Genomic DNA, 14,452 nt, shown 5'->3' on the forward strand with positions numbered 1-14,452 from the left:
AGAGAAAGGACACTTGCAAAACAATGCTTCAAACGAGGAAGACAAAAATCTTTATAAGTGGCATATAAAAAATAATAATGTATCTAATAATAATTTGCCAAGTGATTACATGACCAGTTTATCAAAAAGACTAATTTGGCAGACAAAACCTTTTCTTATATTTGTATGGAGAATTAATTTCTGAAGTTTTTATCTGTGTAAATAATATAACTACTCTAAAATAGGTTAACATGTGAACAATGCAGTTAGATATTTGGTTAAGATGTATCTTGATAACCTTAGGCACATCAAGAAATCAGGAAATTTGAGGTTAGGTTTGTTTACGCAGAAAATCCCATCATACTTTTGCATTTTTTGTGCTGAAATAAAGCCATTGTTGCGTACTGAAACGCTAGTTTTCTTGAATTACACTTTATTGAAAGACAAACTGACATTAACTGGTCAAAAAATGGTGCAATAGCACGACAATGTGCGGAGCGCAAAGAAAGGCGACCGCTCACAACGCTGTCTTTCTAAAAAGCACACACACGTTTCGTCTCGGGTCTCGACGACGCAGCCGCTTCTTCGTCCCCGGCATCTGTTTCGGCATGGTTGCCAAGTTTCTCCGGTACATCGCCGCCCACCTTGAAAGCCTCCAGTCTTTCAACATCTGACGGCTGACTTTCCTCAGGTAAAACACAGAGCTTGGTAGCTGGCCTCTTGAAAAGTCCATTGGAAGTCCTAATGACGGCAGCTCTTACAACGTCGTCTGCTCCATAGCACAGTTTTACCACTCGTCCGAGCTTCCATTTCAACGGAGGGGTATTATCTTCCTTCACGAGGACCAGCTTGTCCAACTTAAGTAGTTGTGGCATTGATGTTTTCCACTTGCATCTAGTCTGGAGCTCACCCACATATTCTTTCATCCAGCGTTTCCAGAAATGTTGAGCTATTTGCTGACAATGTTGGTAATGTGATAGGCGGTTTTTCTTCACATAAGTGAGGTCATCTTCGGGCATACTTAACAACGGTTCTCCAATCAAAAAGTGCGCTGGAGTTAGGGGTTGCATATCGGAAGGATCACAGGATAGAGGGGAAAGAGGTCTGGAATTGAGACAGGCCTCCACCTGACATAGTACTGTGGTTAATTGCTCAAACGTAAGTGGAGTTTCCCCTATGACTCTTTTTAAGTGATGTTTCACGGATTTTACCCCCGTTTCCCAATCACGCCTGGATGCTGCATCCAACTTATTACTAATTATATGTATTAACAGCGTATCCCAATGGATCACAGGTTGACCTAGAGATTGAAGTGCACGAGTATGTTGTATAACTCCGTCTAATAACTGACGTATGCCTACCTGAGACTCCTCATGCAGACTTTGTAGGTTAAATATAGAACGTACATGATTGCTTACCAATAACGCTTTATTTTCATATCTAGTTTTAAGTAAATCCCAGGCCATTTCATAATTGGCAGCTGACATACCTAAACTTTGCACAACTTGCAAAGCATCTCCCTTTAAAGAAAGTCTTAAATAATGTAATTTCTGAATTTTATCTAAGTTAGAATTTTGGTTAATGATAGAATCAAAACTATCTCGGAAAAACAACCAATCATTATAATTTCCATTAAAACTGGGTAAGCTTAAAGGAGGAAGCTTCAGTGAAACACTTTCATTAGAACCAGTAGATTGTTCAACTGAAGCATTACCTGCATTTACAGGATTATTAATAATATTTGTATTTACTATGTTACTTTCCAAAATGCTATTTGCCGTACCTAGAGCATAATAGTATGTACTTTCAAATGTTTCCGTTTCCGAGTCCATTTCCGACTCGAATTCTTCACTTGAATCAACAAGCATGCAAATTTTAACTTGAATTTCTTCGAATTTTTGTAACAAATCATTAATTTGAGACATTCGAACCCGCAATTGCGCTAAATCACTACTTTCATCAGACATTTGATTGTCCACAAACTTTTGAAAACGAGTCAAAGACGATTTAATTTGTTTTTTCTGAGCTTTTAATGCCTTTAACTCGGCCATTGCAAAGAAAACCTGGATTACCTGCCAGAACTAAATAAACAACCACAAAATTTTTTGGCTTAGCTTTTACTAAACACCACAGTACCAAATCAAGCACAGGTACCGTCACAAATTGGAATAATATAAGGAAAAGTGGTAAAAAGGAACGCACTCACCGAACTGCCTCATAAACTCCGGCCGAAACTCCGTATAGTAGGCTGTCTGCGCGCCTGACGTCGGTCGACCTCGACTTGAAATTACGCCGGCACCGTGCTGATTTACCGCTCTGCCTGCGCCTTGACTAGTTTTCAGCTCTTAAAATCCACTTCTTTCTGGTTATTTGGCTACGAAGGACCATATGTTGCGTACTGAAACGCTAGTTTTCTTGAATTACACTTTATTGAAAGACAAACTGACATTAACTGGTCAAAAAATGGTGCAATAGCACGACAATGTGCGGAGCGCAAAGAAAGGCGACCGCTCACAACGCTGTCTTTCTAAAAAGCACACACACGTTTCGTCTCGGGTCTCGACGACGCAGCCGCTTCTTCGTCCCCGGCATCTGTTTCGGCATGGTTGCCAAGTTTCTCCGGTACAGCCATAATCTAAGTGTTTTTAATTAATAGGTTAAAATAAAACGTTTTTCTTGTGTTATTTATGTTTTTTGTAGTTTGTAATATGTAAAACAACAAATAACCCTACATAGCGTTCTGAGTGCTGTTAGAATTCTTAATTTCGGACATATTCAACAACAACTTCAATGCTTTCAAATATTTTGATACAGGATTTGTCACTGCTTGTGGAGTGCTAAACCATGCAGAGGATAATCAGATTAATAAAGGAAAAATAATCATATTGTGATTCTTATACCGCAATATATTTAAGAAATAACTATTTATATTTAAAACATTCCCAGAGGCAAAACTTACCACTACTACAAGCATTCGTTTCTAGATTTTTCAATTTGAACAGCATTCAGAGTTCAGATGGTACTACTTATAGTATCCTAAACTTAGTTTATCTTACCTTTGATATCTCGGTTCTCAATACCTTTCAAATCGACCATTTTGCATTTTGACTACTACTACCATTGTCTTTTTCGGTGTTTAGCAGGTTTTCCTAACAGGAGTAATGTAGAATGTATTATTCGGTATAGCCAAATTATAACAAAGCTTAAGCCATGGTTCTTAACCTAAAAAAAAATTAAATTAGGCCCAGTCACTTTAACAGCAAAGCATTTCATATGATAAAGTGTTGAACTGTGATTGTACAACAGATTCTTAGTGGTACTAATTAAAATTTGTTTACTTGTTATGTAATGTTTTGAATATACTTAAGTGAATTTCAATTTAGTTTCCGTCAAATCTCTGTTTTTAAAGCAAGAATCCTCCTTTTTACTTTTTAGCGAGAAAAGTTCTTTAACGAATCTTGTGCTAAAGTTCAGAGCTTTTGGATCTCTAACAATCTAACATTGCACCGCTTTCCGCGACTACTACAACTAATTACTACAGAGAACGAAGACATTGTCAATAAAAATCTCGCTTGAATTGGAAATAATTACTAATTTTTAAATCAAACTACTCTCAAGCCTAAACAAACACATACGAATCCAAACGAAGTTGTCCTATCTCGGCTATCCATCAGCTGATGATGACAATTTGCTAAAGTGACTAATTGATTCTGAAACCCTAATAAGAATATGTCCTAACCTCACTATTAGGTCAAAACAAAATTATAAGAATACAAGGCCAATTTTTGATTTGTATTGGTAATTTTATTTTATTAGAGTAAAACATCCATTTCTGTATGTGAAGTTGTATAAGTGAAGTAAAAGTAAAAGTTGAATAGTGTCAATTTTGACATCTCTGTAAACTTATCTGTGTTTAACAATCTGTAGTTTTAATGAAAATTTTAAGCTATATCAAATTTAAAAATCTCAGTTAGTTATACAAAACCGTACTTGTCGTAGCTGGATACATATTTTTTAATTTTCAGCTACTACCAAATTGATTGTTGCATTGTATTTTGTACTGGACCTACTACTCGTTAAATGAATCACTTTGGATCTAACTTCAAGTTTATAATTCTTCTTTTGTTTTTTTATGTCTTGGCAAAATTGAATACATCAAACCCCGAATCTAATCCAATATATAATTTATCAATTTGGTTCCAACCATCACCATTTCGATCGTTAATCTTAACCTTACCTGGTGATTCATCAAATTTGGCAGTTTCTATATTCGAAATTGAGCCCCTCCGATATTAAGTTGGCCAATTTGGTTTTCAACCAGTCATGAATCTTCCTGTTTCTCAGACACCCTGTTTTTATTATTATTTTTTTACACAGTGTTTTTTATTATAGCCGATTTTTATTTTAAAAGGTTTCACACCGATATTTATTTACTGAAGCTCTAAATATTTAAGAAAATAAAAGAAAACACCAGTAAAGTAGTAAGTAAAATACTCAAAATTTTGAATAGAAATAAATGTTGATTAAAATTTCTCGTCTCCAAAACAATTTTATTTTACACATATCAGAAAACCATGTTTTTTATGTTTTGTGTTAAACAAGCTTTGTACTAAGAGTGGGTGCAGAAAAACGTCAAAATATATGATACAGTGTGATCAAAACGTGAGCTCAAAAAATCAGTTCTAAAAAGGGCAGAAAGTTTAGTTTTTCAAATGGAATATTCCTTATTGTTATAATTTTGTCTGGTTTTCTGTTCAAAATTAAGGAAAGTTTGTATTAGGTCTCTAATTTAAAAAAGTAGTTTTTTAAATTGATACATTAAACCACCATGTAACTGTCAAAATAACCAAGTTATTGAAGGTTCCAGTAGTAGTTGTCAAATGCAGTCAAAACTGTCGTTTATTTGCTACACTTTTACACTATATGCACCAATATGTTATCAAGTTGAGAGACAGACTTATAACTATAACAGCCAGTTGGTTGCTACGGAAATACATGTAAAATCATTGATCTTAACAGATTGTTAAACTTATCAGTTCGATAACAATTTGGTGAATATGGCTTTTTGTGTAGACGTTTGGATAGATACGTCATTGGATAGAAAATAAAATGGGCTTTTCAAAAATATGGCTGCCTGTGTAGATAGGTTGCTTCGTTTGGCCGCCAAAGGGCTCCAAACCTAACTAATGTCTTGTCTTCTCTTGACTGTCTCTAATTTCTTTAAGGATTTTTTTTTAAATCGGACAGGTACGGCCGTGATTTTTGGCATAAACCTAGCACAGTGATTGCTAAATCTAGGACTGCAGCAAAACTTTAAAAATAAAGTCATTAAGGTCGATTCTTGCACAAAGTGTCTAACATAACGCAAAACCAATCAGGAAAATTTGACCCTTACAAAAATTGTCATCTGAAAAAACAGTTTTTCAAAAAATATCCAAGCGTTACGCGCCGTGGTAGGCCTTGTAGGTCACATGACCGTGTTTTTCTTAGTTTTCCACGGGCCAGATTAGCCCTGAAACAGTCAAAAAGTGTTTCTGGTGCATTTTGTCACTAAACCGTAAATAACACGCGTATTTGTAACACTTTGCATATATTTTTATATGTCAATAGAATGAAATGAGCATTCCATTGACTTATAAAAGTCGATTGGTTAGTGGTACCGTTTGGTTGTTAGAGGGCGTCAACTCTGATCAAATTTTATATTTATCTTTTTGTTTAACCCTCAAAAATTTGCGTATTTTTATTATTTTTTAGAGAGTTTTATACGTCAATGAGTAGCCAATGAAATGAGCTTTCTATAAATGTCCCAACTTTGGTGGTTAGGTTAGATGGTTTGACAGCTAGAGGGAAGCAATTGATTACTTTTTATCACTTTTTTGGTTCATCTTTTCGTTTATTTGCAACACAACCCATTAATGCCTATTAATTCTCCAGCAATACCCACCAATTTTTTACTAATTTTTAGAAATGCTGCCAAATCTTAAATAATGCCCATTAATTCCTACAGTTTGTCCACCATAATGCCCCTTCGGTGTTTACCCCTCGCTTCATTGCAACGAGCATAAAATTTCCTATTCAACGTTATCAAAAAAAACGTAAATGAGTTCGCAAATTACGAATTAGAAGACCTCACATAATTGCAAAACTTTAGAGAATGCTTTGTTGTGCATTTAAACTTTGTGAAACATGTTCTTCCTTGTAATTTGCGAACGCGGTTATTGGGTTGCCATTTAACCTTTCAAAGCGAGGGATTAGCTTAAAGGAGTGTTTTTTAATCAGTATTTATACAGGGAAAGAATGTATTGTAATGTATTTCCTTTATGTATTGAATTTGATAATACATTGGACCGATGTTTGACATATTTTGATTATTTTATTTCCATTTGTTTCAGGTAAGATATACTTTTATTCAATTGAAACCGTTGTCACATATAATTTAGGTAAGTTTATAATGGTAATTTCATTCTTATGTAGTTTAAAAGTGTTCCTTTATATCAGCTATTTGCATTACGGTTCAATTTTATTACTGACAGTCGTACTGCTCCGATGATACAATATAAATTTAGAATGAAAAGTTAAGTCTTCCAAAAACTGCAACGTATTTCGTCGGGGCCGCTGCCCACATGTAACAACTCTTGTCGAGGTGCATTTTCCTGTAGTACGGAAGAACGATTGTCCCGGCAACCCACTTGTCTCCCAACCGAAAATCGGAGGAGATAAAATCTGTCCTGTATCACGGCTCGGAGCGTGTTTTCCCCGAAATACACGATCGTAAATTCGCCGGCGTTGAGTTTTATTACCGCATTTTATGGGTTTTTGATAACAACCAGCAGGTACAAGAACACATTTCGCTCTTGATCCGTTTTTTTGGGTTCTTTGCATGTTGGGGGGGGAAGCTTTGTTTTTCGGTCAAATCCACCCGAAAAAAATTAGAGTTTGATCAAGATCTAGGCGAATAGCGGTGTTTTCTGACTTAATTTGGAAGCTTTATATGTAAATGGTCGGTTTCAAAGGCCAGCTAATATACTAAGTTGCACGTTAAGGCGCCTGGTTGCTTGTCGTCCGCCTATCTTAATTCAAATCTTTGTCTTCGAGTCTCAAGGTTTTTATTTTGGTAATAAAACTCTACAGACCCGTAAATTGTTCCAAATTAAATATTTCGTTTTCCCAAAAAAAATATTTGTTGTTTAAAGTCGATAATTATTGCTGATAGGACATTTTGATCTTGAATTGATGTGAAAGTGTAAATTTACCATTGAAATTTTTGAATTTTCAATTGAACAGAGTGAAATAATTTTTTGAAACAAACTTGAATATTGCACTGGTTTACTATTTCCTAAAAAGGAAGTTATTTGTTTTTTAGTTTACCTTGTAGATTTTTCAAATAATTTAAATTGCTTATTAATGTAAATTTGTATGGTGAAATAAAACAAACTTTGGCTTGGTTTTACCGTTATCGAATCGAAAGTTTTGAGATGAGCGATAAGATTAAGTTGTTTCTCTGTCAACTACTTAAGTAGTTTGAAAAGACTATACTTGCTATGACTATATTTACTAGCTATTACGTAACAATCAGTTTTCAAAATATCTCATAAGTATACAGGATAATTTACAAAATGGTTACATTTTCAAGAAATTTTTATTACTCCCACAATTTAGGAAAACTTATTTGGATTGTTTGTTTTTTCAAATGAGTGTAAACCATGACAAATTTGAAAAAGGCAAGTTTGGCCGTTTTTAATTATTGCATTTTTTACTTTTTAAGAGAATCTACATCTTGTGGAAAACACCACTTTATCAAAAATTGAATTTGTCTGTTGTTGAATAGTTTTGGATAAATACTTTATTAACCGATGGGTTATGATATGTCACTCTCAAATCTAATACAGAGTTTTAAATATTCAGATCACATAGCTCCAAATATCAAACAAAACTTAAAGATATTGATAGAAATATGACTTTGATGTTTGGGGCTAAGTGATCTAAGTATTTAACACCCCGTACAAGCATTCGATCCTGTTATGTGATGACCCAAGTTATTTATCGAAAAATACTGAGGTAATACCATTTTATAAACACTCGGGTTATACAATCAGAGTTAAAAGACCAGTTCAGTTCAACTTTGCCATAAGAAATGGATTGCTGTCAAAGTGACGTTTCTAACTTGAACCAGGTTTTAATTTTCCTACATTCTCGGAACAAACTGCCCTATAAACAATAGTTTAAGAGATATTTTGCAAACCGACAAACCGGAATATCTTCTAGATGAATGACTCTAATCCATACCTTTAACTAGACATTGTTATCTTGTTTTGTTGATTTGATTTCTTTAAATCTAGTTAAACCGAAAAAGTTTGTTTCAATTGGTCTTACGCGTTTTTTTCACTTTGTAGGTATAACAATTTGTGTAAGATGCAAAGAATTAGCTCGATTCAAATTATACTTCTTGATAAATATGCTGTAGTATTTTGTGAAGCTAGACAACTCAACATAATAATAGAAGCAAAAATACATTATTTTACTTAATTTCGTGTCAAGTAAAATGAATAAGTTTTAGATTTGTAAATGGTCGTGTTTGATATTGTGTTTTTTTTATTATGAAAACAGAACAAAAAAAAATTAAAAGTTTTCTTCTACTATTATTTAAATAAGAGAATAGCAATAATAAAAGAGTGTTATTTTTTAGGATGACCCTGTACAGCAAACTAAGATTAAGTTTAGTAATACATTACATTTACATACTGTACAGGGTATTTTAGAATTGCACCAGCGAATAAAAGTTCCTTGAATTAAAATTGTAAATAGAGAAAACAGAGACACTGAGATGGATAAATTTATAAAAAAGGAACTTTTTTATTTGTTGTGCCTTTGTCATCAAACAAGTCGATTTTATAAAAATGTTTTATGCAACACATGCAAAAAGTCCTTTTTTGCACTTATGTGTTGTGTTTTTTTCACGTTGCGTGCAAAAAAGATGTTCTTTTTGCACTTGTTGCATAAGTAACTATTTTTTTTGTTACTAGCGATTCTTATTAGTAGTTTTGGTCTAATTTCCTACTGATTTTTTGATAATTATTAGTCTAAAAACTGTTCACTACCTAAATAATCGTTTTTTAATTGGTTTCGAAATAATTTCACTCTCCTGATTTTCCTGTGTGGATTAATAGCAGACTACACTAGCAGACGCATACCTCTTTTTTATTCTTCTTTGTTTGCCTGAAATTGTAAACTGGAATTATGCTTTTGCATTTGTATTGGCAGTTCCTAGCCAAGTCGCTAATTTTCAATCTGAAAAAGTTAAGGCAAAAAAAGCAAAGACTCATTAAATTGACTAATCTTGTTTATTTACTTTTTTTCTCTCATATATTCACACTTTTTACACATAAAAAAAACCTAGGAAGTGCGTTTGTACAGTTTAGTTTACAATAAATATACTATAATAGTATTGTATTAGGATTCTACAGTTAACGTTACAACAATGTACAAATAAAAAACAGTCTTACCATTTTCTTAGCAAAAATAAATAATTTACAATCATCAGGGTGCAACATATCATATATATGTACAAATAATAGCTGGGACAAGTACCTTTTTTATACTCGAGCGGAAGTGTCCTCCTTACAGTCCAGACTTAACGCGCACTATCACAATCCCTCCTCACTCGAGTTGACTACATATCACAATTGCACTACGAACCAGTCACGTGTTCTAATCATAATAGTATCACAATTTCCTGACCTAGTTGGGTCAAATATGGATGGCCACAGTTCGGGGGCCCTGCCCGGGCGGATTGGGCGGCTGCCCTCGTCCACTATGTCGGTGCACGTGATGATGCACGTGGGGAGCTCGTTCCCTGTCATTGGCTACGTCAGGGAGAGCGTACCTTAATTTTTCCCAGAACAACTTGTCACCCCATTGTAGGTAGTAGTTGGTCTTGAGGTAGAGACGTATGTCTGGGTCCAGGTCCTTTTGGGGCACCTCTCCCAAGAGGATCACTATAAGCCTGCGACGACGATCGCGAAGCACTTGGTGGTGCGCGGATTTAAACTCGAACCGACACCATTCCGATTTGATAAAATTGTCCGATAAAATCATAATTGTTCGTTTAGAAGATTCGACAGCCTGGACGATGCTGTCCGCGAGAAATGCCCCTACAGGGTAATCACGATAGTGCAAACACAGTTTATAGTGAGGTTCTAGAGCTGGTGCTAGCACTTCCGCAACCCAACCTTCGTCTTTCGAACTATAACTCACAAACGCGTCGTAAGACTTATCTCGGTCTAAGTCTGAAGGTCTGTGGAACACTCTAACTCCAAATTTTGAGTGGAGCCACACGCGCACTTCTTGACGAAACACAAACAATGCTAAAGTCACCATCACTACAACGGCAAAAACTGCCAAGGTCACGACTAGCAACGGCAAATAGTCATTTATTAAAGGTTTTTTAATTATTGTTTTTGTGGCGGTCAAATTGCCATTCACACTATTGTCTATATTGGCAGCACCTGTACACTTGGACGAGTTGAGTCCCGTAACAGCGAAACCGGACTCTGGTAGCCAAAACTCCTCCTCCAGGTCCATGGAAGAGTTGTAGAGGCATCGCACATTTGCTACATCCATAACAGCATCACCACGCACCATCCACTCGCGCAACTTCTCCGTAAATTCACAGTCGCAACTCCAAGGATTGTAAGCTAAACTAACCTCAATTAAGGTGTTGGAAAGCAGCCACACGTCCAAAGTAACCAGCTGGTTGTGATCAAGCCTCAAAACCTTCAAATGTCTTAATCCCTTGAAGGTATCTTTGTCGATCGTAGTAAGCCGGTTGTGTTGTACAAAAAGCTCTCTTAGCTCTTCCAAGCCCTCAAACTCAAATCCTTTTAAGCTGGTTAAACGGTTACGGTCCAAATGTAACACTTCCAGTTCTTTCAAACCGTGGAACGTTCTGTTTTGAATTGTGTCGAGATTTGAGTTGTTGAGGAATAACACTTTGAGTTTTTTGCGCCCTATAAAAGCGTGACTGTTCAAAGATTTCAAGTCATTTCCATCCAAGTACAGTTGAGTGGCATCCATAGGGATTTGTTCAGGCAGCTTGGACACATATCCGCTGGATGAGCAATCCACTACATTGGCGCTCCAGGATTGGTCGTGGTAGCAAGTGCAGTTTTCTGGACAGGTCATTTCGCAATCGCAAGCATCAAAGTCGCAACAATGACACAAAGCAAAGCAGTGAGACTCATAAGTGCACAAAAACTGATAAGGAGCAGCCTCTACAAGAGGCACATACGTCCTCCCTCGATTATACAGCAACTGGCAGAAGATGCTTTCTAGATCAACTAATTTAGGCTGTGTACGTGCTCTGTTTACGGTGTTGACCTTTTGCAACCATTCCATAGTGCAATCACACCTGTACGGATTACCTCCAATATAAAACTCTGGAAGCTCTTTTTCAGGTGGCACTGCAGAAATCCTCAAAGAATTAGGGTCCAAACTAGTAATTTTATTCCCGAACAAGTCCACTCTGGTTAGGTTAGGTTTTTTGAAGAATGTGTATGACTGCACTTTGGATATGAGATTATCATTCAAGAAAAGCACTTCAACACTGTTGGGTATGGCACTTCCAGTGATTTCAGTCAAACGGTTTGAACTAGCATCAAAAGTACTTAAAGACAATGTGGACTCGATTTCAAAGTAATTTCCGAGCTCTTCAATTTGGTTTGAGTGTATATCCAGCCACTGTAACCCTGTAGGAATAAGGGCGTAATCAAACCACTTTAAACGATTATCAGAAATATTCAGCCAAACTAAACTGGGCAGTTTGGCAAAGAGTCCTTCAATATCAGTGAGGTAGTTGCCATCAAGTCTGATAGCCTGCAAGTTGAGATTGCTGTCAAAAGTCCCTGCAGTAACTTTCTGGATTTTATTCCTGGACAAATTCAAAATTTTTAAAGAAGCCATTTTGTCAAACACTCCTTTACTGAGATTTCCTATATTGTTTTCAGTCAGGCGCAACCCATACATCAATTTTAGATCACTGAAAGTCTCATTATTGACTGAATCAATGTGGTTTTCGCCCAAGTCCAAAGTTTTCAACAATGGTACGTTTTTAATCACTTCTGGCACTTGATGCAGTTTATTACCATTCAAATGCAAATCTTGCAGGCCGGTACAGTTTTTCAAGGCATCAGGGTGAATCCAAGAAATTCTGTTGTTGTCCAGGGACAGTAAAGTCAAAACAAATAAACCGTTGAAAGTTTCACTTTCTACTCGGGCCAATTTGTTGTTGGAGATGATTAAAGTGTGCAAGTTGTACAAAGCGCTGAATGTGTTTTCTGGTATAGTTTCAAGGAAGTTGTCGTTGAGTCTCAAAATTTGCAGGCTGTATAAGTCTCTGAAGACGCTGGATTCCAATCTGTTGATTCTGTTGTAACTCAAATCGAGCACCACTAACCGCACTAAACCGGCGAAAGTTGCTGTGTTAATCCACTCGGCAGTCAGTTCGTTATGGGATAAGTCCAGCACTAAAAGTTGAGTGAGTTCACTGAACAAACCGGGTGCCAGCACATTTATTGAGTTGTTTTGCAAGTACATTTCACGTAAATCACGGGTATCACTGAATAGTTCCGGAGGTAAATTCACTAAACGGTTGTCAGAGAGTTTGAGGATGTACAGGGCTGTTAGCCCCTCCATAGCTCTATCAGCTAACGTGGAAAGTCCATTGCCTTGCAGGTAGAGTTTTTCTAGCCTGGAGAGACTGGAAAACGGTCCGGATGGTAAAGAGTCAATGTTGTTTCTTGATAGGTCCAGGATTTTTAAGTTAGCCCCACATTTGTCGGGGAAATTGGTGGAGAAGTGGAAGCTGGAGACTTCCCTCAGTCGGTTTCTGGTTAAGTTGAGTACCTCCAATGCATAAAGAGGACATAAAACTCCTTCAGGTATGCTCCACATGTTGTTCTCCCCCAAGTCGAGTCTTTCCAGTTGACGCAACTCTTCGGAAAAAGCGTTAGGGCTGATGTCCAAAGTCATGGCACTCCAGTCAGTATTGTGGGTTTTTAGTGTTAAATTGCGTAGATCTTTAAGTCCTTTAAAAGCTCCATCAGAAAGATTGCCAATTTTGCAATATTCAATGCTCAACTCTTTTAATTCCACTAAAGGCTTAAAACTTCCGGCGCTCAGTGAACTTTGGAAAAATAATCCATCAGAACACTCCAACCTCAACCGAACAGTGTGTTGAGGCTGGATGACGCTGAAATTGGTGTTCTCCAACTCGCTGTTGATGGTACGCAGCCGGCACACCAAGGCGACATCATCTTCGTCGGAAGAAGAATCCACCATCACCCATTTGCACTCATCTGGAGCTTGATAACGTAGAGTTTTGCTTAGGGAGGCGGATAACACGCCAAAAGTGACCCCCAGAAGTAGGAACCAAAAAGTCGCCATGCTGTTACTAGTCCACGTACGGTTGCGGTAACATGGTACCACTAACTGTTCGCACCGCACATTTTGCGGTGGTACTTCGCGATCTTTTTTCGATACTAACACGCGTGTTACCGCTTTCTTGCGGTACTCGTCGAGAACTGACCGGCTGAGTGAAGGCCACGAACTCTTCGGCTCGGGTACCCCCTCCGTGTTGACGTTGTTCTTCGGTTAGTGCCTGTGCAAACGGTGTTGCCACATTACCTTAACGTTCTACCAGTTACAGGTAAAACTCACCCCAGACTACGGGCATTCAGACGGTACCAAACGGGGTAAACGGCAACCTGCGGACAGCATTCAAGCAAGGTTCGCGGTTACCGCAAAGTCGGTAGCATTCACAAAAAACACCTCGCCAAACACCGACTGCTGGCTCGAAAGTTTTCAGCCTTTCTGGCCCGCAGGTTCCGATTATTATTCGGGGCCTTTCTTCGGCCCCGGGTTCTGGGAACGAGGCTTTAAAGTATTTATTACGAGGTGTAGAAATATCGGCGTCTGGTCCCCGCAAGGCCAATCAACCCTTCAGGAACGCAGCTGTTTTTTTAAGGTGCCAAATTCGTTTAGAGGCACACACCCGGCTGGCGAGTAATCACATTTTCGGCTCGTGTGTATTGAAGTGGAAGAACCAACTAAAAATTTGCACCTAGTCAAGGATGAAGCATTTAAATTGCCCCTAAAATAATCGGCCTTTGTCATCATTTACAAGCATTCTTTTGTTTCCACAAAAATTGATCTTGATCTGGCCTTGTTGGCTTCCAACTCAACCCTAATACTGATGACCGTCGACCCGGTAATAAATTACCTATAGGTTACCATATTATCTCGGAGAAACCGTTAGTTCTGGTTTTATCGCGTCCCCCGATCGGAAAGTATCGTTTTACCAGAATGCTCGGGCTTAATTTATTTCGGATTTTGCTTGTTTTTCTTTTGAATGAAAGATAAAGGCCCGGCCGCGTAATGAGAGAGGTACCAGTGGTACCACGAAAGACTTTGTTTGGGT

General features: G+C 37.4%; 1 protein-coding gene across 1 annotated transcript; it reads right to left on the reverse strand.

Moving 5' to 3' along the window:
- Positions 1–9,301: 9,301 nt before the first annotated feature.
- On the reverse strand, positions 9,302–13,559 carry Tollo (Toll-like receptor Tollo). Its single transcript, XM_081979763.1, has one exon. It carries the CDS (start codon positions 13,417–13,419, stop codon positions 9,727–9,729), a length of 3,693 nt encoding a protein of 1,230 aa, XP_081835889.1. The 5' UTR covers positions 13,420–13,559; the 3' UTR covers positions 9,302–9,726.
- Between the last annotated feature and the right edge of the window lie 893 nt (positions 13,560–14,452).

Source organism: Ips typographus, linkage group LG1 (assembly GCF_016097725.1).
Source record: "Ips typographus isolate SLU linkage group LG1, UJ_Ityp_2.0, whole genome shotgun sequence".
NCBI lineage: Eukaryota > Metazoa > Arthropoda > Insecta > Coleoptera > Curculionidae > Ips > Ips typographus.

Coding starts and splice junctions, on each gene's coding strand:
- Tollo (XM_081979763.1), bottom strand. CDS start 13,419: ATGGCGACTTTTTGGTTCCTACTTCTGGGGGTCACTTTTGGCGTGTTA.